The sequence below is a fragment of the Mus musculus genome, chromosome 2, assembly GCF_000001635.26.
Source record: "Mus musculus strain C57BL/6J chromosome 2, GRCm38.p6 C57BL/6J".
NCBI classification, from domain to species: domain Eukaryota; kingdom Metazoa; phylum Chordata; class Mammalia; order Rodentia; family Muridae; genus Mus; species Mus musculus.
In genome coordinates this window covers 121,405,028-121,428,001 of record NC_000068.7, presented here as the reverse complement: position 1 = coordinate 121,428,001, position 22,974 = coordinate 121,405,028, and the positions used below count along the sequence as shown (strand labels likewise).

Sequence of the window (22,974 nt, the reverse complement as noted above, 5' to 3'; positions counted from 1 at the left end):
AAGAGTTGCCTGTTGTCTTCTCCCAAAAGCTAGGGTTAAAGATGTGTGCCACCACACCCACCGGAGGCTAAGGTATTTTGTTTCCTGAGACAGGGTTTTTCTGTGTAGATCTGGCTGTCCTGGAACTCAGAGATCCACCTGGCTCTGCCTCCCACAAACCAGCTGAGGCCAAGGTTTTAACCTCAGTGTATATTATACACACACACACACACACACACAGAATTTAATTCATTTGGGTATGGTAGTAAGCCTGGCACCTCCTTGCTCTCTGGCTTCCCGCCCACAATCAAATAAATCTTTCCTTGTTGCATGCATTCCTTCTATGAGATGCAACCAAAGAGACCTGCACCAGAACTTAAAATTACCATTGTCTTTTTTTGAACATTCAATTTTAAGGCAAATCTCTTTTCTTTGCATATGATCCAGCCTCATGTATTTATAGCTACAGAAATTTGACCAATACAACCACAAAGATAGCTATAAAAGTTGATAATAGACACAGGAGTTGACTATTTAATTTGTATTCTCTTGCCTTAAGCCTTATTATCAGTTAACTACACACTGTCTTTAGCTCTCTGAATTAAGGAAGGGACAGAGCAAGAACACAGCTCTATGGTAGAGCAATTACCTGGCAGGAGTGAGGAGACAGGTTAAATTGTCAGCACTGTGGGCTGGGGGCAGAGGGTAAGCTAACATTGCTATTCTGGACTCTTTTTTTTTTTTTGGGTTTTTCGAGACAGGGTTTCTCAGTATAGCCCTGGCTGTCCTGGCACTCACTTTGTAGACCAGGCTGGCCTCGAACTAAGAAATCCGCCTGCCTCTGCCTCCCGAATGCTGGGATTAAAGACGTGCGCCACCATGCCCGGCTACTATTCTGGACTCTTTTTTTTTTTTTAAAGATTTATTTATTTATTATATGTAAGTACACTGTAGCTGTCTTCAGACACTCCAGAAGAGGGCGTCAGATCTTGTTACAGATGGTTGTGAGCCACCATGTGGTTGCTGGGATTTGAACTCCTGACCTTTGGAAGAGCAGTCGGGTGCTCTTACCCACTGAGCCATCTCACCAGCCCCTATTCTGGACTCTTAAGTGATTTTAAACCCTTATATTTATAAGAATATAAACCCATACAAGATACCATCCTCTTTCCCTGTTGTAGCATGCTGACTCAGCTTTGTCAGTATCATTTAAGTTCGTTTGCCTAAGGTGCTTTAACTTTGTGGCTTTACAAAAAATCCAATCAATTCTTTTTTTTAATCCAATCAATTCTATGGCATAGACAAACACCTGCTACTTACCCACCACTGAGGCATCTTTATCACTAATGAACTTCTTAAATTCTTCCTCAGTCCTGAGAGGAACTGAAGCTGGTCCTGCTTGTTTCTTCAAGTGGCTGACAATTCCATCTTAGAAGATAAAAGTTATATTAACACATAAACAATTTTTTGAGGATTAGAATAATTCAAAAGGTAAAACAACATGTTTTCAATTAAGGTTTCTTCCATTTCCTGTCCTCAAAATACCCAGTTTCATTGGGCATGGTGGCACACACCTTTAATCCCAGCACTCGGGAGGCAGAGGCAGGTGGATTTCTGAGTTCAAGGCCAGCCTAGTCTACAGAGTGAGTTCCAGGACAGCCAGGGCTATACAGAGAAACCCTGTCTCGAAAAACCAAAAAACCAAAAAACAAACAAAAAAACCCCAAAAACCCAGTTTCTTTCCTATACATGAAAGTTCAACTTCCATTTGTATATCTTTCTACTTATTGTAGCCAAAACGGCTAAGTAGTAATCAGTGTATCTTTCTAAAATACAGAGAGAGAGAGAGAGAGAGGGAGAGAGAGAGAGAGAGAGAGAGAGAAAATACCACATCCTTTTATCTTAACATGGTACTATATACTTCAAACAAACAAACCAACCCCCTCTCTCTTTCTTTTTCAGGGTGGTAGTATCTGCCTCCCCACACCCCCTCCATCTTTCCAAGTGCCAGGGTTACAAGGATGCACTACTATGCCCAATTCAAGTGGTTTTGGTTATTCAACATGGCATATTAACAAAGTATAATACACAGAAGTAATCCATACCTCAAATAATGAGCGATGACATCTCTACTCTCCCACTCCCACCCCACTTTTAAAAAGGAAACTTTATTGTGTGTGAAGTATGACAATACTTTGTCCAAGTCAAAAGGAAACCTGCAGAACTTAGTTCTTTCCTCCTTCCAAGTGGGATCTGGGGATTATTATTATTATTTATTTTTTTGGTTTTTCGAGACAGGGTTTCTCTGTATAGCCCTGGCTGTCCTGGAACTCACTCTGTAGACCAGGCTGGCCTTGAACTCAGAAATCCGCCTGCCTCTGCCTCCCGAGTGCTGGGATTAAAGGCGTGTGCCCCCACTGCCCGGCTGTTCTGGGAATTATTACATTTAGCAGTAGGTGCCTTTACCCACTGAGCCACCCTGACAGCCTTTCAATCATTTATTACAGCTGCAGACTCGTTTTTGGATTTATATACAGTGATTTATTTAACCAATGACAACTGAGACATTTATTTCTAGTCTTTTGCTTTTTCAAAAGATTGTCTGCAGGTAAATTTGCACAATACATCTTCAGGGTAACTTTCTAAAAGTAAATCCATAGTCAAAAAAATACAGGAATTTATACCTGTTAAGCTGTTTTCATGAGATGTAGGTAACATGTATATAATAATTGCCTCCCTCCTTCTATCAGACAGAAAACAAACTCCAGAAATGCAGGACCAGTGCTTTATTTATGAACACCAACACCTACTATCCAGAGTATCTAACATACAGTAGATAAAATTGATAATGATTATCAAATGAAACATGTTTGGCTGAGCTTGTATTTGAAGTTCAAGTATTTTCTATACTACTTCAAAAAAGCTTTTTGTTACCTAACAAGTTTACCTCTAAAATGTTATGTAAAATAGAGGCAGGAGGATTAGAAATTTAAGCCTAGGCTGGGCAGTGGTGACTCATGCCTTTATTCCCAGCACTAGGGAGGCAGAGGCAGGTGGATTTCTGAGTTTGAGACCAGCCTGGTTTACAGAGTGAGTTCCAGGACAGCCAGGGCTACACAGAGAAACCCTGTCTCAGAAAAACAAAACAAAAAAAGAAAGAAAGAGAGAAAGAAATTTAAGTCTAAACTGTGTGGAAATGGTACACAGCTTTAATTTCAGCACTTGGAATGCAGAGGCAAGCTGATCTCTGCAAATTCCAGGTCATCCTGGTCTACACAGTAAGTTCCAGGACAGCCAGAGCTCCACAGTAAGACCCTGTCTCATAAATATGAAAAGAAAGTTAAGCCTAGCCTAGGTCAGATGAAATCCAGGATCCTTACCAGCAGTCCTAGGCCCATCATAAGCACCCGCTTCTTCACCATCTCTAAAGATCTTAAGAGTTGGGTAGCCACTGACCCCATACTTATTACAGGTGTTTGTGTTGGCAGTGCAATCCACCTAAAGATTAGAACAAGAGTTATTTTGTTATCTAAGTACCTGCTGCAAGTTCTTCTAATAGTCCCAAATATTAAGACTGGTATCCCCATAGTGGATCAGTACTTCTTGGCATGTGTACTACAGTACAGGTCATTGGACCTTAAAGATGTTTGGGTGGTAACTAGATTATGACTGCCCAAGAGGTGCTTTACATTTTACATTCCTTGACTTTATATAAAAATTCTAAAACTACTATTCCTTTACATTATTTCAATAATGCTCCCTGTTTTAGTCAGGGCTTCTATTTCTGCACAAGCATCATGACTAAGAAGCAAGTTGGGGAGGAAAGGGTTTACTCAGCTTACACTTCCATACTGTTGTTCATCACCAAGGAAGTCAGGACTGGAACTCAAACAGGTCAGGAAGCAGAAGCTGATGCAAAGGCCATGGAGGGATGTTCTTTACTGGCTTGCTTCCCCTGGCTTGCTCAGCCTGCTCTCTTATAGAACCCAAGACTACCAGCCCAGAGATGGCACCACTCAAAAGGGGCCTTTCCCCCTTGATGACTAATTAAGAAAATGCCTCACAGCTGAGAATGGAGGCATTTCCCCCACTGAAGCTTCTTTCTCTGTGATAACTCCAGCCTGTGTCAAGCTGACACAACACTAGCCAGTACACTCACCCACCCCTGTTTCATGGTACACATCAAACCCACTACTCTACCACTAGGGTACACTCTCAGTCCTGACAACAACTTGCTTGGTAACAATCATTACTGAAGGTATGTACTTAGTATATCCATCCACCCTTTAGCTGGGATAGGATATAACTTGATTTTGCAAATAATTAGTTTATTGGTAAATGCATCAATATTTGTTACATAAAAGCAAACACTTGGTTTAAAACCACAGGAAATGCATTAACCTTATAGGGTTCTGAGGTTTGATCCTTATGTCCTAAGGTGGGTAGAGTGAGGTTTAGACAGTGTACAGCCAATCGTCTGAATAGCTTTGTGCTATTTTCATGCCCACAGTCACATGAAACAAAAAATTACAAAATGATTTGTTTTTGCTATGGCAAGTTGCTTAACTACATTAGAATTAATATTTAAAAAGTTCTAAGATACAAAGTACTTATCTGAAGTTAGCAGAGAAATGCCCTTTAGACTGGAAGAGTTTGGGCAACGAATGTTATGGAATGCCAAGTTTATTAGACATTACTATCTTTGCCTGTTTCTCTTTGTGAGACAAGGTCTCAGGTAGCTCAGGCTGGTCTTGAACTTCTAATCTTGCCTTTACCTCCAAATGCTGGCATGATGGGCCACTACCTCAGCTGACTCTTAAAACACTATGAAAACAAATACCAGCCTTACAATTAACCATTTGGTTAATATCCGACCTCTTTTTTCCCAGATCTCATCACTGGCCATTATCAGGGTAGATTACAGAACTCAGTAATTATTTTCCTTCTCATCCTTTTTTTAAAAAAGATTTATTATATGTAAGTACACTGTAGCTGTCTTTCTTCATCCTTAAAGCTGTACCTCTGTTGTCTTTGTTTGCCCCTTGGTTCTTATTCACCATGCTCTATTATTATTTACTTTATTTATTTGTTTATTTATTTATTTATTTATTTATTTATTTATTTATGGTATAAATGTTTTGTCTGCATGTATATGTAGTAGGTGCATGCAGTGCCTGTAGAGGTCAGAGAGGGCATCTGTCCCCTGGAACTGGAATTAAGAATGATTTTGAGACACCAAGTAAGTACTGGGAAATGAATTCACCATCCTCTCTAAGAACAGCCAAGTGCTTTTAACCAATGATCCATCTCTCAAGTCCCCTTGCCCCCATACTGGTTTTATATACTTTAAGTACTTGGGCCAGTAAGATGGCTAAGCATGTAAAGGGGCTTACTGCTAAGCCTAAGGACTCACATTGGTCCATGCACACCTACCCACATAAACATGTAGTAAAATATATTCCATATTTCTTCCTCGTGAACACACCGATGCTCACCTTTGCTAATGGGACTATTCCTTTTAATCTGGTTGCTGCAGCTTCATACTCAGGGGCAAGCCTCTTGCAATGTCCACACCTATGTTAAAAAAAAAAAAGCCAGATTCTTAGTTCAACACAAACTTACTGATATTTTGATTCTCATATCATACTACCATATACCTTTTTCTTTTTTCTAAAGACAGGGTCTTGTTACATAGTCCAGGCTGTGATCACCCTTTTCCACCTCTATTGCACTGACTGTAGGATGCTATATCAATTATTCTACTACCAAATTATACCTGAGACTTCTGATATTTGAGTCATGACTTGTTTGTTTTGTTTTTTTGAGGCAGGGTTTTAATCTGTAGCCTGTCCTGGAATTTACAGAGATCCTCCTGCCTCTGCCTCCCAAGTGCTGAGATTAAAGGTGTGCACCACCACTTCCTGATTATTAAAGTCTAGACCTGTTATTTCTTTTTGAACGCTAACCCATGAATTAACACACAGGGAATAGACTCCAGCCACTCAGGCTCCTCTTCCTTCATCTCATGTGTGCTTCTCTCTCTAAATGGAGAGGCTGGCGCTTCAGGTGATCACAGTATCACTCTCTTTGGCTTCTGTTAATCATCAGCTTTAAATTAAGAGTGCTTAATATGCTCAATGCATACATGAATTCTCTTCACAAGAATTCACAAGCTCTTAACTTGCTTGTTTATAACAATGCCAACAACATGCTTAGCTACAGACAGCATGTGACACTATGCCATAGTGACATTACAGGGCATTCCTTTTTGAATAGTGCCATTTTGTTTAGTCTACAATATAATCCTCATAGATCTGCATTTTTGGGGCCAAAGGAACAACTCAGTGTTTCTTTTCCTTTTCGTTTTTTTCAAGATAGGTTTCTCTATCTTGAGATAGATAGTGGTTAGGGTGTTCTGACTGTCCTGGAACTCTCTATGCAGACTGGGCTGGTCTTGGGCTCAAAGATCTGCCTGGTTCTGCCTCTCACAAGTGCTGGGATATTTAAAGGAAAAAAAAGAAGGTGCGCACACATGGCAATTATTTTTATTATATTAAAATAATTGGAATCTGTATCTTATTAACAGTTCAAATATAATCATGGAACCACTGAGTTGACTAGCAATTAAAGGTACTTGCCGATGACCTGAGCCCATCTCTGTGGGCAAAAGAAAATCTGATTCCTAAAAAAGGTCCCCTGATGCATTGTGGCATGCACATACCCACATCTGTCATGTGAAAAAAAAAAAAAAGCAATAAAATATTTTTTAAAAAAGGCAAATGTGGGGCTGGAGAGATGGCTCAGAAGTTAAGAGCACTGACTGCTCTTCCAGAGGTCCTGAGTTCAATTCCCAGCAATCACATGGTGGCTCACAACCATCTGTAATGGGATCCAATGCCCTCTTCTGGTGTGTCTGAAGACAGCGACAATGTACTCACATACATTAAATAAGTAAATATTATAAAAGAAAAAAAAAAGGCAAATGTGGTTTATATAACAGAGTATTATTACTCAGCTGTTCCCGTGTGAGGCAATCCAGACCCAGAAAGACAAATATGATATGCATTCAATAAATGGATATTAGTTGTTAATTAAAGGACAATCAAACTATAATCCACAGTCTTGAGAGAAGCTAAGTAACAAGAAGGGCTCTAGGAAGGACCACAGGCTCTCCCTGGGAAGGGGAAATAGATTTTGTGGGTGTACTGGGGCAGATGGGCATGAGAACAGGTGGGGTCAGGCGAGGGAGGGAGGGACAGATGGAGAATACAGGGAAAAACAGCAACCTGGATATAGGCTTCTGCTTAGTCTTACTACATCTTGTTATGCCATGTTAGGTTAGTATCCCTGAAGGCCCACTCTTCTGAAAGGACGAGGAAAGGGGAGGGAGGTGGGGGGATAACTGAATGGACTGGAGGGTGGGAGGCTATGGTTGGGATGTATCGTATTAGAGTAGAATAAATACATTTAAAAATATATAAACCATATTTTGAATGCATCTGGGATGTCACTGATTCAACGAAGAACCGTTACTTTATATCTTATTAAGAAAAAGATACTGGGCCTAGCAAACACAGAAGTGGATGCTCACAGTCAGCTATTGGATGGACCACAGGGCCCCCAATGGAGGAGCTAGAGAAAGTACCCAAGGAGCTAAAGGGATCTGCAACCCTATAGGTGGAACAACAATATGAACTAACCAGTACCTCAGAGCTCTTGACTCTAGCTGCATATGCATCAAAAGATGACCTAGTCGGCCATCACTGGAAAGAGAGGCCCATTGGACTTGCAAACTTTATATGCCCCAGTACAGGGGAACGCCAGGGCCAAAAAGTGGGAGTGGGTGGGTAGGGGAGTGTATTGGGGACTTTTTGGACAGCATTGGAAATGTAAATGAGGAAAATACCTAATAAAAAAAAATAATTCTAAAAAAAAAAAAAAAAAAGAAAAGAAAAAGATATGTTAGCTGGGTGGTGGCAGTGCATGCTTTTATTCCCAGCACTCAGGAGACAGGCATATCCTGAGTTCAAGGCCAGCCTGGTCTAGAGTGAGTACCAGAACAGCCAGGGCCACACAGAAAACTCTTTGTCTCGAAAGTCAATGGAGCTGAAACCTTCCTGTACCCCTTCCTGCTTATATACTCTTCCATCTTGAATTTGGCGTCTATCATTTGGTCCTTTTACACATTCTTCCCTTCTGAGACAGCATCTCATTGTGTGACTGCAGCTGGACTCTACAGTTCAGGGTGGCTTGAGCAACCATATTGGGCATGGTCCTATAACATTTTTAATAAATGTCTATTTGTGCGTGCAAGACGGCTTAGTAAGTTAAATGTACTTGCCACTAAGCCAGAGTTTGCTTCCAGTATGATGCAAAGAGAAAATTGGCTCTGGAAGGTTGTCCTCTGAGACACACCCATAAATGTAAACAATCCCGGGGTATGCTGTTTCTTTTGCACTACTAAAAGTAGTTCTTTTATTTAAACTTTGGTTCTTCATTTAAACTTTGACAGTTTCTCAACAGGTGTCCTAAAGACCCTAGAGAAAATACACATTTACAGTTTTGAAGTTTTGTTTTTTCCTTTTAAAATTTTGTGTAACTCCTTTGGAACTAGAGTTACAGGCAATTGTGAAGCACCAAATACACATGCTGGGAATGGAATTGGGGTCCTCGCAAAAGCAGCATTCACTTTTAATCACTGAGCCATCTCACCAGCCTGCTTTTTGAGACAGTCTCTTAAAACTCTTTATCTAGATTACTTTTCAGAGTAATACTTTGAAGCCAAAGATCCACCCACCATCTCCCAAATTTTGGGGAACTGCACCACCTCGCCTGTCTTTTTTCCTTCTGTTTTCTAGTTTCGCTGCCTATGGGGAAGGCAGAACTCATCAACCTTCTCAAAGAGATCCCTCTGCAAGCCACTGGGCCTTTAAGGAGATAATATACAGCTGGTGCTAGCTGTATACTGACAAGAACATGTCATACACCCAAACGCACGGGAAGTACACCCATGGGACTGTTAGGCCATTCTGGATAGAAGAGCAGGTGTTTCTCTGAGCCCTCTGGGGAAAGTACACCGCCTATGCTTTGATCAGTTCTCATGGTCAAGTGAACCACCTAACTGTAAACTAAGCTTTCTACCACCTGTTTTCTAACTCAGGTAAGATTTTGTTTTGTTTTGTTTTCCTTTAAACACTGGGTCCCACTCAGTAGCTCCAGGCTATCTTGAAACTATATAGCCCAACAGGCCATGATACTCCTTCTCCCTTGGCTTAGTGTATCTATTATTAAATCAGCACCTTGTACACTTCATTCTATGTAGCCCTCCAGCTGGTTAGGCTGAGTTATATTGAAAGGAGAGAGAAGGCACTTGACGATGATTCATGTGTTCAGCTCACTTGCTCAAGACATACTCTCACTAGGTAGCCCTGGCTGTCGTAGAACTTATAGCAATTTTTCTTCCTCTCCCTCTTAAGTGTTTTAAACCCAGTTTCCAAGGGTTAAAAAAGCATACATTTAAGGCTATGTTATCTGGTTTGCGTCTTTAAGTAAGGCTTCAGAGAGGAAAGCTTATTCAAGTAAGGTGAATAGCAGAGCTAATACATAACAAGTCTGTTTTCAGACAATCATGAAAGCAAGAAACACGTGTTATGATTACAGTTAACAACATATAGCACTTGAAAGGAAACAGAGAGGTAACAGTCATCTAGATTCACATAGCAGATAATGCTTAAGTATCAAAAGAATTTGATTTCATCTTTTCTTGGGGCAGGATCTTTTTCAAACTTTCAGTCTTCTTTCCTCAGCTTCTGAAACCCTGAGCTAAGAGGCATAACACTAAGCCTGGCTGTTGCCGTTTTTTCTCTATTGTAGCAGTAAAGCGGAAGTTAACATCTTTACCTCACCTCTCCTGAAAAATAAGAGAAAAAAATTGACCACTTTATAAATACACATAAAAATAGTCAGGGAAAACCAGGTGTGATGGCAGGTGGATCTCTGAGTTTGAAGCCAGCCTGGTCTACACAGTGATATCTAGCCTCCAAAAAGAAAAAAGAGCATTAAAACAAATTATGTATGGCTGATGATGAGAATCCCCAAAGGCACATACCCATAATACCAGCCATTTCACCAGCCCATTTTGAGACAGTCTCATAAGCTTAAGGCCAAACCAGGCTTATAAACCACCCCTTTACCTGGGGGGAGGGATAAAAGAGAGGGAGAGAGAGGAAAAGGGAAGGGCGAGGAAAAAGAGAATGAATTCAAGATGGAGATATAGGACAAAGTTGGAATGAAATCTCAAATGCTGAAGAGATGACTGGGAATAAGAAAGGAGATCCAAGTTAAGATACAGAGAAGAATAGACTAAAACCAGCCAGCCAACCAACCAATAACAAACACTAGGCTACATGTGATGGAGAACACTAATTGCAGCACTCAGGAGACAGGGGCAGATGAATCCCTGTGAGTTTAATACCTGCCTGGTCTACATAGTGAGTTCCAGTACAGCCAGAGCTACATAGTGAAACCATGTCTCAAAACAGATAAGTTAAAAAAAAAAAAATTAGCGCCGGGCGTGGTGGCGCACGCCTTTAATCTCAGTATTCGGGAGGCAGGGGCAGGTGGATTTCTGAGTTCGAGGCCAGCTTGGTCTACAAAGTGAGTCCAGACAGCCAAGGCTACACAGAGAAACCCTGTCTCGAAAAAAAAAAAAAAAGCATTAAACATTAATTTTAGAGGTTGGAGACATAGCTCACTGGGTAAAGTGCTTGTACTGCAGACACTAAGGACCAGAGTTTCAATCTCCAGCATCCAATGTAAATCCTAGGCAGTAATGGTCACCCAGCTGTAATTCTAAAGCCCTGGGAAGGCAAGAATCACTAGCACCATGAACTGCATAACAAGTGTTATTTATTGTTACTGTTGTAGAGGGTAGCATAGTACTCAGCGCCAAGCACAAGTTAAAGTCATATGCTTGATCCTTAGTACTACAGGGGAAAAGAGTATCATAAAAATCTACAACACAAGTAGATGTTTAAGACTTAAAACATTTAAACACCGCTATTTCTCACAGAGAAATTAAGATACTCATATCTCTACAAATACACAGGTTAGCAAACAGTGTAATTCACACCTGTAATCCAAGTATTTAGGTGGTGAAGACAGGATGACAGCCCATGGCCAGCCTCCAGTACATAAAATCTTGTTTCAAATAAAACAAAACCTCATAACCTTAACAGTGGCCTGCAAAGAAATCTTTCACTTTCACTTACAAAGTTAAAGAGGTAGATCTACATGAAGATGGAACCTAGAGCCCAGGTTGAGGTACCCAAGCTCTTTGTCTACTGTACTAAGTTCCAGACTCCATTTTGACCCCTACCACTTAGAGCACTTATTTCAAGTTATGGGTGTGTGCACATGAATGCGAGTGCCCAGGAAGGCCAAAAGGCCACACTCTTCAGTTTCCTTTGCAAAAGCCAGTGCTCTTAACTGCTGAGCCAGCTTTCCAGTCCCCATTTTACTATTACATTTCTCGATTGATGTGGTGGTACACACCTCTAATCTCAGTACGCAGAGGCGGGTGGATCAGGTCCAGGTCAGCCAGAGCTATACAATAAAACCCTATCTCAAAAATTTCTATTTGCGCGCTGGAGAGATGGCTCAGTGGTTAAGAGCACTGACTGCTCTACTGAAGGTCCTGAGTTCAAATCCAGCAACCACATGGTGGCTCACAACCATCCGTAATGAGATCTGGCACTCTCTTCTGGTGTGTCTGAAGACAGCTACAGTGTACTTAGATATAAATAAACCTTAAAAAAAAAACTGGGTAGTGGTTGCACATCCTTAAAAAAAAATTTCTATTTGCTAACAGGGGATGGTACTGCTGTTATATGCAAGGGAAAAGAGTAAATCAGTCAATCAATTAATCAATCTCCAGAGCTTGGTGTGGTGGCTATACGCTCAGCATTTGGGGAGACTCAAGGGTAAGGAATTCGAGCCCAACCTGAGCTACTTAAGACTTTGTCTCAGAAAAACAAGCAAACTAACAAATTTAAAAAAATTTTTACAACTGTTAAAATAGATGAGTATGTAGAAATAATGAAATTACTAACAGGAGACTTCCTTCACTTTAAACTGCCTCCTCAGAAAACCAATCTTTCCTACTGGCAATGTGGAAGATGACTTTATCTTCTCAGCCAACTAAAAGCAGACACCACAGCAGAAATCCACGCAACTCTTAAATCGCTCAATGTACGATGGGATATGTAGTCTTGTGGAAAGCAGGCACAACAATTTTTAGTAGAAAGACAAGTCTGAAGTCAGGTGCCTGGGGCATTCAGAATAAAAGGATCATGAAATGAAGGCTAACTAGGCAATAGGAGACCCTATCTCAAAAGAAAAAGAAAAAAAAAAGAGGCTAGAGTAAGAAGAGGTCAGCCTAGAGTGTACAGAGACTTGTTTCTTAAGAATATATATGTTCTCATGTGTGTGTGTTTCAATGGGGATTGGACATGCTAGGCAAGCACTGAACCATATTCCAAAGCCTTGACTAAAAACTCTAATTGTGTAAGAGCCCACAATTCTTCAATTGTATGACCTCCTTCAGACAAAGAAGCCAGACCCAAGCGACACCCCCTCAGTTAACAGCACCATTATGTAACTATGATAAATTCGGAGAGAACACGAATTCTAGAGACATATAGATGCTATCTATAATGTGTAATCAATGTGACTGTCAACCACAGAAGCCTGAACTGAAACACAATTTGCTTCCTGCCTCTTTAGGCAGTCTTCACTACAGGACTTTTGAGTGTGACCATCTAAGTCAGAGAAGCTAGAGATGTTAACAATCCCACTGGGTCAGAAGCAAAGGTAAGTTACAGTGTAACTATCACACTCTGTCTTACTGATACTTTTGAACAGGTTTGAATTAAGGGTCATTGTGCTAGGAGGGAAAAAATATTGACATCCTCTAAACTGTATGCCCTTGTAATAAATAATTGGTAAATTATCCTATCCACTACTCTAAGTGACAAAACTAGAAATCCTATTTGCTCTCCCTTCCCAAGCAAAGTTTTTATTTGGGGTCACACCCACTCGATAGAACTTACCCTTTTCTTAGGTTAAGCAGTGGTAACTTTCTTATCCAGAATGTTATCATTTTCTAGAATTATTTAATACTGAAATTATGATAGGTCCTAGTGAAATAATTCTTGTTGGTTTACTCTTTTAATAAGAGGCCTCTGCAGCTTAATGTAAAATAGTGTAAGCCATGCCATGAACCAACTAATGGCCTGTCTCAAGAAAGCACTTAGGATCTTTCTGCAGCTACAGAGTGACCTTGGTTAGAAACCAATGGCTCTAATGGGGTGGAGACAAAAAGAGAAAAAAAAAAAACCCCAGAACCTCACCACTTAAAAGAGGACCTCTGCCTCCTCTCTGAAGGCTTTGGGATGCCAGCCTTGTCTGCAGACCTGGGGACACATACACTGACTCACCTAGATACTGAAAGATAGACCGGAGGGGGAGGGGATGGGAGAACCCTCCACATAGGAAGTGCTGCAAGAACGCGGAGGTAAGGACGTGGCCCTACCCTGGAGTTTAGGCTTTCTGCTTTCCGGATCTGCCCCCGTCCCCACCCTACCTCGTCCTCACCCCACCCCCCACCCCGGGCGGAGCGCCTCCCGGTTCCCCACCGACTGGCAATGAGGCAGCCGCAGCCAGGCCTGCTAGATAGTGGAGGGCGCCCGCGCTGCGTAGGCCCAACCGCTCCCGCGCCCAGCCGGTCCTCCGGCCCTGATCCCGCAAAGTGGCCTCACCAGGGGGCGAAGAACTCGACTAGCATGAGCCCCGCCGAGCCCGTGTCGGAGACGCGACTCTCGAAGTTTTCGTCCGTCAGTTCCAACACATCGGAGGCGGCGGCGAGACGGGCCGAGGCGAGCAGCAGCGCCACGCCCGGGAGCAGAGCTAGGCAGCTGAAGCGCATGGCGGCGGGTCGCGGTCGGAGGGCCGGGACCGGAGAAATGAGATGGGAGAGCCCGCAATCTGCAGCCGCTTGCCTGCGCTCGCGCGTCTGGCCCGGGCAGACCCGCTGCCGAGGTCCCAACCCCCTAGGCCTGCTCGGGGCCCGCAGTGTGGCAGCCGCCGATTGGCTGCGTCACGCAGCGTCGGGCGGGCGGAACAGCTGGTAACTGCCGATTGGCGGGCGCGCGGGGCGAGGCGGGGCGGACGCTTAGGCGAACGCCCGCCGGTCTGGCTGTGGCGGAGGCCTGGACGGGGGGTCGGTGGGAAGTAGGGGGCTCAGCGAAGCCGGAGCGGCCCTGAGCGCCACCCGCTGGGGAGGAGTGAAGCTCTGGGCGCCGGCGCGGAAGGCGGAGGGGTGAAGTCAGGGCTGAGTGGGCGGAAGTGAGGCCCGCGAAAGGGCTGGAGGGGAGCTTGAGCTGTCTGTCCGGCTCCCTCCCTCCGGGGCATTGGGGCGCGCACGCACTTGAGCGCACCGCGACACGTTTTCCAAATGTCAGGCTGTTGCTTTGTCCAATTATAGGGCGTAGTAAGTCTACATCCTGCCGCTGCCCTACCTCGTATCCTGCTTTGTCAGGTCCACGTGAGGTCTGTATTCTTTGTCCAGCCTTAGGCCTCTGCCCTCCCTGCCTGCTGCTCCCCCCCCCCCCATTGTTGTTTGTTGGTTTGTTTGAGAGGGTGGGTAGCTGAGGATTGAGCCCAGAACCTTGCACATTGCTGGGCAAGTGATCCAACACTGGATTACATCCCTAGTCCTCTTTTGACTTTTTGAGTCATGTTCACACCAAGGTGTCCAGGCTGGCCTTGACTTCATACTGTAATCCGCGAAGGTCTAGAACTTTCCATCCTCTGGCCTCAGCCTCTCGAGTGGCTGAGACTGATAGTGTGCACTACGTACTAATAGGCACAGGCTCAGCTTTCACCTTTTTTTTTTTTTTTTTTTTTTTTTGAGGCAAGGAGGATTGGCTGCCCTGGAACTCACTATATAGACCAGGCAAATGTGGAACTCAACAGAGATCCACCATCCTCTTGAGACTGGAATATCTGTCTACACTGCCTGCCTTTTAAACTGATTTTTGTTTGTTTTTCAAGATAGTTTCTCTGTGTAGCCCTGGCTGTCCTTCACTAGGCTGTCTTTGAGCTCTGAGATTTGCCTGCCTCTATCTCCAGAGCGCTGGGATCCAAGCCATGGGCCACCTGCCTAACATTTAAGCCTAATTTTCAAAAAGAAGTGTTTAATTACAAATGCTGTCAGAAAGTGAAAATAACCCGAATATTTAGTTAGCTGTGAAGATATTTCTTATGACTTTTGTTTTTGTTTTTTTTTTGTTGTTGTTGTTGTTTTTGGCTTTTCGAGACAGGGTTTCTCTGTGCAGCCCTGGCTGTCCTGGAACTCACTTTATAGACCAGCCTGGCCTCTAACTCAGAAATCCGCCTGCCTCTGCCTCCCAAGTGCTGGGATTAAAGGCGTGCACCACCACTGCCTAGCTTCTTATGACTTTTATGTCTTTTGCTTAGATGAAAAACAAAATCCGTACCGAACAACAACAAAATACCTTTGAGTCTTTCAATGTGTTTATTCTTAACTGCTCATAGCTTTTTTTGTGTGGGCTTCTTGAATCTCTAAAAGGCAAAGAAGCTGGGGGAGGAGAGAGCCTGCTAATTGTAGTATAATTCTTAAGCATGACATCCTTGGTTCTACTTTCTTAACAGACATGGCACAAGAACAAGGACATTTCCAGCTGCTCAGAGCTGATGCTATCCGTTCAAAGCTCATTGACACTTTCTCGCTCATAGAGCATTTGCAGGGCTTGAGCCAAGCCGTACCAAGGCACACTCTCCGGGAGATACTTGGTTAGTAACCCTCATTCACACTAAACGTGATATTCCTGTCCATATCCTCAAGAGAAAGTGAGACATACTTAAGGGTGGAGCCAGGAATAACGGTCCATGACTGAATCCGGGGTCACTTGGGCTTTAAATAATAAAGACCAGCTTGGGTTACATAGCCAGGTCCTGGTTCAGAAAACAAAATGAAACAAACAAGCAAACAAAATTAGAGCCGGCAAGAGTAAAGGTGCCTGCAGCTAATAATGATAGCCTGAGTCTGATTCTCAGAACCTACCTGGAAGGAGAGAACTGATTCCCAAAAGTTGTCCTCTGGCCTACACATGTACACACAACACACACATACACAACTATTAGAAAAAAAGAAAAAGAAAAAAATTAAAAAGGAAAGAAAGAAACCAGGTATGGGTGAATCCCAGCACTCTGGAGGAGGAGACACCAGGAATTCAAGGCCATCCTTGGTTGAGAACAATATGAGTAAGGCCAGAGAAAACATAGCTTAGTGAACATAGGCACTTGCTCTGTAAACTAAGCTCTATCTTCAGAACCCATATGGTACAAGAATACAACCTACCCCTACAATTATGCTCTGACCACCCCCCCACACGAATAAATGCTATTTTTTTATGTTGTTTTTGTTTTTTCGAGTCAGGGTTTCTCTGTGTAGCCCTGGCTGTCCTGGAACTCACTTTGTAGACCAGGCTGGCCTCAAACTCAGAAATCCTCCTGCCTCTGCCTCTGCCTCCTGAGTGCTGGGATTAAAGGCATGTGCCACCACGCTCAGCGGTATTTTTTTTTTTTAAGTACAAATAAAAGAAAATTTAGGGGGGCTGGTGAGATGGCTCAGTGGTTAAGAGCACTGACTGCTCTTCCGGAGGACCTGAGTTCAAATCCCAGCAACCACATGGTGGTTCACAACCACCCATAGTGAGATCTGAAGACAGCTACAGTATACTTATGTATAATAAATAAAATCTTTTTTAAAAAAAGGAAATCTAGGGATAAGAAGCAACATGACATGTGATAAACTCAGAGCTTTATGAATAAAACTCTTAGAATCTATGTATAGGACCTCTAATCACTTCCTCTGAGTCCTAGTTGGGTACCCTGACTGACTTGGAAAAGTTCACACCAAAAGTACTTAAAACTTTAAGGTTTCTGGGCTGCTGGTAGTGGTAGCACAGGCATTTAATGTGCGTACTCAGAAGGCGGCAGCCGGTGGATCTCTGAGTTGGAGAGAGCCTGCTCTACACACCAGGTTCTAAAGCAGCTGGGACTAAAACAAAATAACACTTTGTCCCTGTTGCTTTCATGGGCACAGTCAGTGTTAGTGAGAAACTACACATTTTCACTTTCAACTAATTCTCAGTTGCTTTGGGAAAGAGCACCTTACAAGGCAGAGGAGGGTCCATTATTTCACTGGCATCCCTAACCCAACGCTACCTGCTCGCCACAGTCCTCCAGCCGGCCTGTATATTTATCTACTGTCCTTTGTGTTTTGGGAGGAGGCTGGGGAGATGTGAAGGCAGGCTTAGGTGTTGCCAGCTCAGGTGCACTCAAGCTGAATAGCAGGCCTCTCCAGTTACCTTCTCATTTTTGTTACAGATCCTTCTTACCAGCAGAAACTCATGTCAGGAGATCAGGAGCAGCTAGTGCGCTTCTCCATAAAGCCTCGGCGAATGGGGCACATCACACACTCGCGGCGGTTGCTGAGCAGGCTTCGCGTGCGGTGCAGTCGAATGCCCCCTCTTTCCTTGTGGGCTGGATGGGTCCTTGATAGTATCCTTTTGTGCTCTTATCTATGGCTGTTCCTCTCCTGTTGGTTACTTTTCCTCTCTCAAACTGTTTCCTTCAAATCCTCATATCTGACATTGTAGTCTTTATTATTTAAGCTGTATAAATGAGAACGCACTTCATCAGCATGCTTCCTTAAAAGAAAAAAAAAACAGGTTCTGTCTTCTCGAAATTCATCATCTCCCTCATCTTTCTGAACACCTTTGTGCTGATGGTTGAAATAGGTAAGAAGTGAGGCTGGCCGACAAAGGCAGTGTGTGGACGACAGTTCTCTCCTGGCCTGATCACTTTGTAGTTTCAGACATCTCATTGTGATGGGGACAGATTCTTTTTTTTTTTTTTTTTTTTTTTTTTGAGACAGAGTCTCATGCAGCCTACACTAGCCCTAAACGCCATACCTTGAATCTTACCGCTTGCTTCTACTGCCCATCTGAGGTTACTGGTGTGCAACTCTAAAACCATTTATAAATGATATAAAATGATTGAGAACAGAAGGACATCTCATCTGGTTGTTAGTTCAGGCAGATGCCTCAGGTCAGGACTGGTGATGATGCCTTTAATCCAGTGCTCTGGAAGCTGAGGCAGGGTTGTGAGTTAAGGCCAGCCTGCACTCTGCAGTAAAACTCTCAAAAAAAAAAAATAGAAATCCCCCAGTTTCCTGTGTATGTGTGTGTAGAGAGAGAGATCAATAGGAGAGCCAAAAGAGAGAATGAGGAGTGTGTATGTTTCATAAAGCCCAGCCAGGTCTCAGATGCACCATGTAGTCCAGGCTGACTTTACATTTTTGATCCCCCTGCTTTCATTTTCTAATGCCAAGATTACAGGCATGTGTCACCATGTTAGGTATAAGGGGTGCTGAAGACCGGACCTAGGGCTTTGTGCATGCTAAGCAAGTATGCTACCAACTTAGTTACATTTCCCAGCTCCTGCTTTGGGTGTATTTGAGACAGGGTCTCACTGTGTAATAAAGGCTAACTTGAAACACATCCAAGTCGCCTGCCTCTAAAGGTATGCACCACCATTGCTGGCAATAATCCCAACTCTTTTTTTTTTTAAGGATTTATTTATTTATTATATGTAAGTACACTGTAGCTGTCTTCAGACGCACCAGAAGAGGGCATCAGATCTCTGTTACAGGTGGTTGTGAGCCACCATGTGGTTGCTGGGATTTGAACTTTGGAAGAGCAGTCGGGTGCTCTTACCCCCTGAGCCATCTCACCAGCCCATAATCCCAACTCTTAAGAGGTGGTTGCAGGAGGATTTACTGAGTTCTAGACCAGCCTGAGCTATAGCAAGACTGTCTCAAAAACATAAGAGAAAAAAAATGAAGTAACTATTTTAGACTAGTATATTATTGCACTTTTGTTTTTCCCCCGAGACAGGGTTCCTCTATAACCCTGGCTGTCCTGGAACTCACTCTGTAGACCAGGCTGGCCTTGAACTCAGAAATCTGCCTGCCTCTGCCTCCCAAGTGCTGGGATTAAAGGCGTGTGCCACCACCGCCCGGCTTTATTGCACATTTGATTGTATCTTTTATTTTTATTTACTATATATATATTTTTTACTATTATTATTTATTCTCTCTCCTAATAACCCTGACCACAGTTTCCCCTCCCTCTACTTCTTCCAGTTCCTCCAATAGATCCCCTGTCTGATAGGTCCATTCCTCCTCCATTTCCCTTCAGAAAAGAGGAATAGCAACCAAACATGGCATAACAAGTTACAATAAGATTAGGCACAAACCCTTATATCAAGGCTGGACAAGGCAACCCAGTAGGAGGAAAAGAGTCTTAAGAGCCGGTAAAAGAGTCAGAGACACCCCCATTGCCACTGTTAGGAGTCCCACAGGACTACCAAGCTGCACAGCCACCACATATTTTCAGAAGACCTAGAGCAAACCCATGCAGGCTCCCTGAACCTCCTCTTCCAGAGGTTCAAAGTTTAATTTCCAACAACCACAGGGTGACTGACAACCATCTATAATGAGATCTGGCGCCCTCTTCTGGCGTGCAAGCAGAACACTACACAATAAAAAAAAATCTTTAAATCATCCTGGGGCTGGAGACATGGCGCAGTGGGTAAGAGCACTGACTGCTCTTCCAGAGGTCCTGAGTTCAATTCTCAGCAACCACATGGTGTCTCACAGCCATCTGTAATGAGAACTGACGCCCTCTGAAGACAGCTACAGGATATTCATATATATAAAATAAATAAATAAAAAAGAAAGTATTTAAAATAAATAAATAAATAAATCATCCTGTAATCACCAACGTAAGAGACATTTTTGAAATTATTCAAAACTTTAAATTTTTAAAAGACTTAATTTATATTTCTATATTTTCAAGATCTATAGCTTTCGTATAAACTTTAGGACAAACTTAAGTTTGGCAGATGGTGGGGGTGTGATAGAGGGAAATTCTATAGTCTGTATGACTGTGGAATGGGTTGTAAGTGACTTGCAACTAGTACTTATATCAGTAGCAAGAGGTATGGTGTAGCTGTTATTTTATGGGTAATTATACCTTATATTACAAAGGTTGAAGCAAGAATGTACTGGGAAACTCGGGCTGCAGAGATGGCTCAGCAGTTAAAAACATTGTCACTTTTGCAGAAGATCCAGGTTTGGTTTCCAGCACCCACATAGTAGCTTTCAACAGTCTGACTACTGGCAGCAGTCATACATGTGGTACATGCAGGCAAAATACTCAGACACATAAAAAAAAATCTAAAAAAGAAATGCAAAGAGAAATGAAAGAGTAGTGGTCACAGCTCCGGTTTATAAGTGATCATCCTTCGTTATGCAGTGGCTCACTTAATCTTCATCTCTCCCTTGCTCTGCCTCACAGAATTGATGGAATCCACAAATACTGCTCTGTGGCCAGTGAAGCTGGCTTTGGAGGTGGCAGATTGGTTCATCTTGCTTAGCTTCATTGTAGAGATACTTCTAATGTGGTTGGCCAGTTTTTCTCTCTTCTGGAAGGATGCCTGGAATGTCTTTGACTTTTTTGTTACCTTGTTGGTAAGAATAGATACCCTTAAGTTAAAGGGACCAGCGATGTGCCTAGGTAAATTAAATTAACTAAAACCTCCAAGAAGGAATGAAGAGATGTTTATCTAATTTGCTGCTTTGATTTTTTTCCCCCCTTAAAACTAAAATTAATTGTAGAAATTGTTGTCATTAGGAACATCAACCCCTAAAATAACATCTGCCAGTTACTGAACATTAAATGCCAGCCACTATTTTAAGTATTTTATATGTATTATCTTATGTTCCATAACAACTCAAGAGATAAGCACTAACTTTATTGCATTTTAAAATATCTAAACAAACTTGAGGTACATAACTTAAGTAGGTTTGTCTAAAAAGACTAAACTGCAAACAGACCCCAGAGCATGCTATTAAAAGATAACCCTAGAGAACCCTGAAGAAGATGGGATGGAAAAGGGGTACCCTGGGTCCTTTGGGTATCTTTTTACTTTTTGCCTGTGTCTCCCACAGTCTCTGCTTCCTGAGTTAGTAGTGCTGTTAGGAGTCCCAGCACACTCTGTGTGGCTCCAGCTGCTGAGGGTCTGTCGGGTGCTGAGGTCTCTCAAACTGTTTGCACGATTCCGTCAAATTAAAGTTATTCTTTTGGCTCTGGTCAGGGCCCTGAAGGTAATGTGAACTGATTAAAGTGGGTTGGGAGGGGCAATTTAGAAAGATGGGTTTAATATTTGATATAGTCAAATACGGTCATGAAAGGTTCTTAAAAGTGTTCTTCTATGAGAAAGGGTAGGAGTTAAAGTGCTGTAGTTTAGAAATAATCCTGTTTTTGTATTTGGTGGGAGATAGCAGAGTGGGCTTGCCTGGACTGCTGGTGGGGATCAGCCTTCTCTTATCTACCCCTGACTCAAATCCTGACCTCTAGAGCATGACGTTCCTCTTGATGTTGCTGCTTATCTTCTTCTACATTTTTGCTGTGACTGGTGTCTACTTCTTCAGAGAATATTCCCGATCAACTATCGAGGGCCTGGAGTACAACATGTTCTTCTCGTAAGCATGGCTGAGATTAACCCTCAAGAGGGGAGAGGCTTGTCTGATACTGAGAAGCTCAGCTAAAGCACAGTAATACAAAAACTAGAGTAAGAGTGGGACAGAACGAAAAGAGGAGAAAAGCGGGCATGATGAGTGCTGCAGCTCTGATGTTGAGCTAGGACAACCAGTTCTGGTTCTTTTGTTTTTAAGGTTTTTAAAATTGTAATTAAAGCCGGGTGTGGTGGCACATGCCTTTAATCCCAGCACTTGGGAGGCAGAGGCAGGCGGATTTCTGAGTTCGAGGCCAGCCTGGTCTACAAAGTGAGTTCCAGGACAGCCAGGGCTATACAGAGAAACCCTGTCTCGAAAAAAAAAGAAAAAAAAAATAAAATAAAATATAACTATGTTACTTTCCCTCTTACCTCCCCACAACCTTTCCCTAACCCTTCTCATGACCTCCCACTCCCTCTCAAATCAACTTTCTTTTTATTATTATTGATATATATACATATGCATAAATATGTAAATACAAGTTTCTGCGTCTGTTTAGTATTGCTTGTGTGTATATGATTTCAGGACTGGTCACCTTGTATTGGATAAACCAGTTAGGGGATCAGCCATGGCAGACTCATTCTCCTTCTCTCAGCAGTCAGGCAGTCAGTTGCCCTTAGTTCTTTGTTCAGGGGTGTGACTCCCATGAGATTTTCGTCTTTTTTGTTTTGTTTTTGCTTACCATGCAACAAAACCTTTATTAACGTTTTTAACAGAGGTTCAGCTATTATTGTAACTTGTAATTTCTAAACTTAAATCGGGGCAAATGGCTAGAGTGCAGAGTAATGCCATCACTCCCCACTGGGAATGCAGACTGAATAATTAATAGCCACCCCTCAGACAGAGGACCCGGTACAGGCTTAACTCTGGATGTTGTAATCAGAGAGGGTGCAGCCATCTTCTAGCTGCTTTCCGGCAAAGATGAGCCTTTGCTGGTCAGGGGGGATGCCCTCTTTCTTTATCCTGGATCTTGCCTTCACGTTCTCGATGGTGTCACTGGGCTCCACATCTAGGGTGATGGTCTTGTTGGTCAGGGTCTTCTCGAAGATTTGCATTTTGACCTGTTAATGAATATGATGAAAGCACAAACCAGCGCGATGAAACACTCTCATGGAAGGACCGCCGAAGTGGACAAAGCTTCTCATCACTTGGGATTTTCATCTTTTACATTAGTATGTCCACTGTCATTGTTCAGGTCTTGTCTAGGCAGCCATATGCTAAGGTATTATGCATGTAGTTTCCCTGTCATTTCTTCTAGGAGATGCACC

General features: G+C 42.8%; 2 protein-coding genes across 12 annotated transcripts in view; one reads left to right on the top strand and one right to left on the bottom strand.

Moving 5' to 3' along the window:
- Positions 1-14,100, bottom strand: part of Pdia3 (protein disulfide isomerase associated 3) — a 24,786-nt gene extending 10,686 nt beyond the window's left edge. Inside the window, exons 1-4 of the mRNA NM_007952.2 lie at positions 13,797-14,100; positions 5,475-5,553; positions 3,360-3,477; positions 1,300-1,407 (exon numbers count right to left, since the gene is read on the bottom strand). Of these exons, the coding sequence (NP_031978.2) occupies positions 1,300-1,407; positions 3,360-3,477; positions 5,475-5,553; positions 13,797-13,963 (472 nt within the window). The 5' untranslated portion in view covers positions 13,964-14,100. The remainder of the gene's footprint in view (positions 1-1,299; positions 1,408-3,359; positions 3,478-5,474; positions 5,554-13,796) is intronic.
- The window catches only part of Catsper2 (cation channel, sperm associated 2), a 22,966-nt gene continuing 13,395 nt past the window's right edge, over positions 13,404-22,974 (top strand). For 3 of the 11 annotated variants that reach the window (XM_030249234.1, XM_017316898.2, XM_011239414.3), the window contains exons 1-7: positions 14,497-14,586; positions 15,712-15,852; positions 17,452-17,625; positions 17,796-17,864; positions 20,487-20,659; positions 21,140-21,295; positions 21,549-21,673. In XM_030249234.1, the coding sequence (XP_030105094.1) occupies positions 15,714-15,852; positions 17,452-17,625; positions 17,796-17,864; positions 20,487-20,659; positions 21,140-21,295; positions 21,549-21,673 (836 nt within the window). In that variant the 5' untranslated portion in view covers positions 14,497-14,586; positions 15,712-15,713. Of the gene's footprint in view, positions 13,553-13,874; positions 14,165-14,209; positions 14,587-15,711; positions 15,853-17,451; positions 17,626-17,795; positions 17,865-20,486; positions 20,660-21,139; positions 21,296-21,548; positions 21,674-22,974 lie in introns of those variants that run through there. The other 8 variants (XM_011239413.3, NM_153075.3, XM_006499081.4 and 5 more) reach the window with 7 other exon arrangements.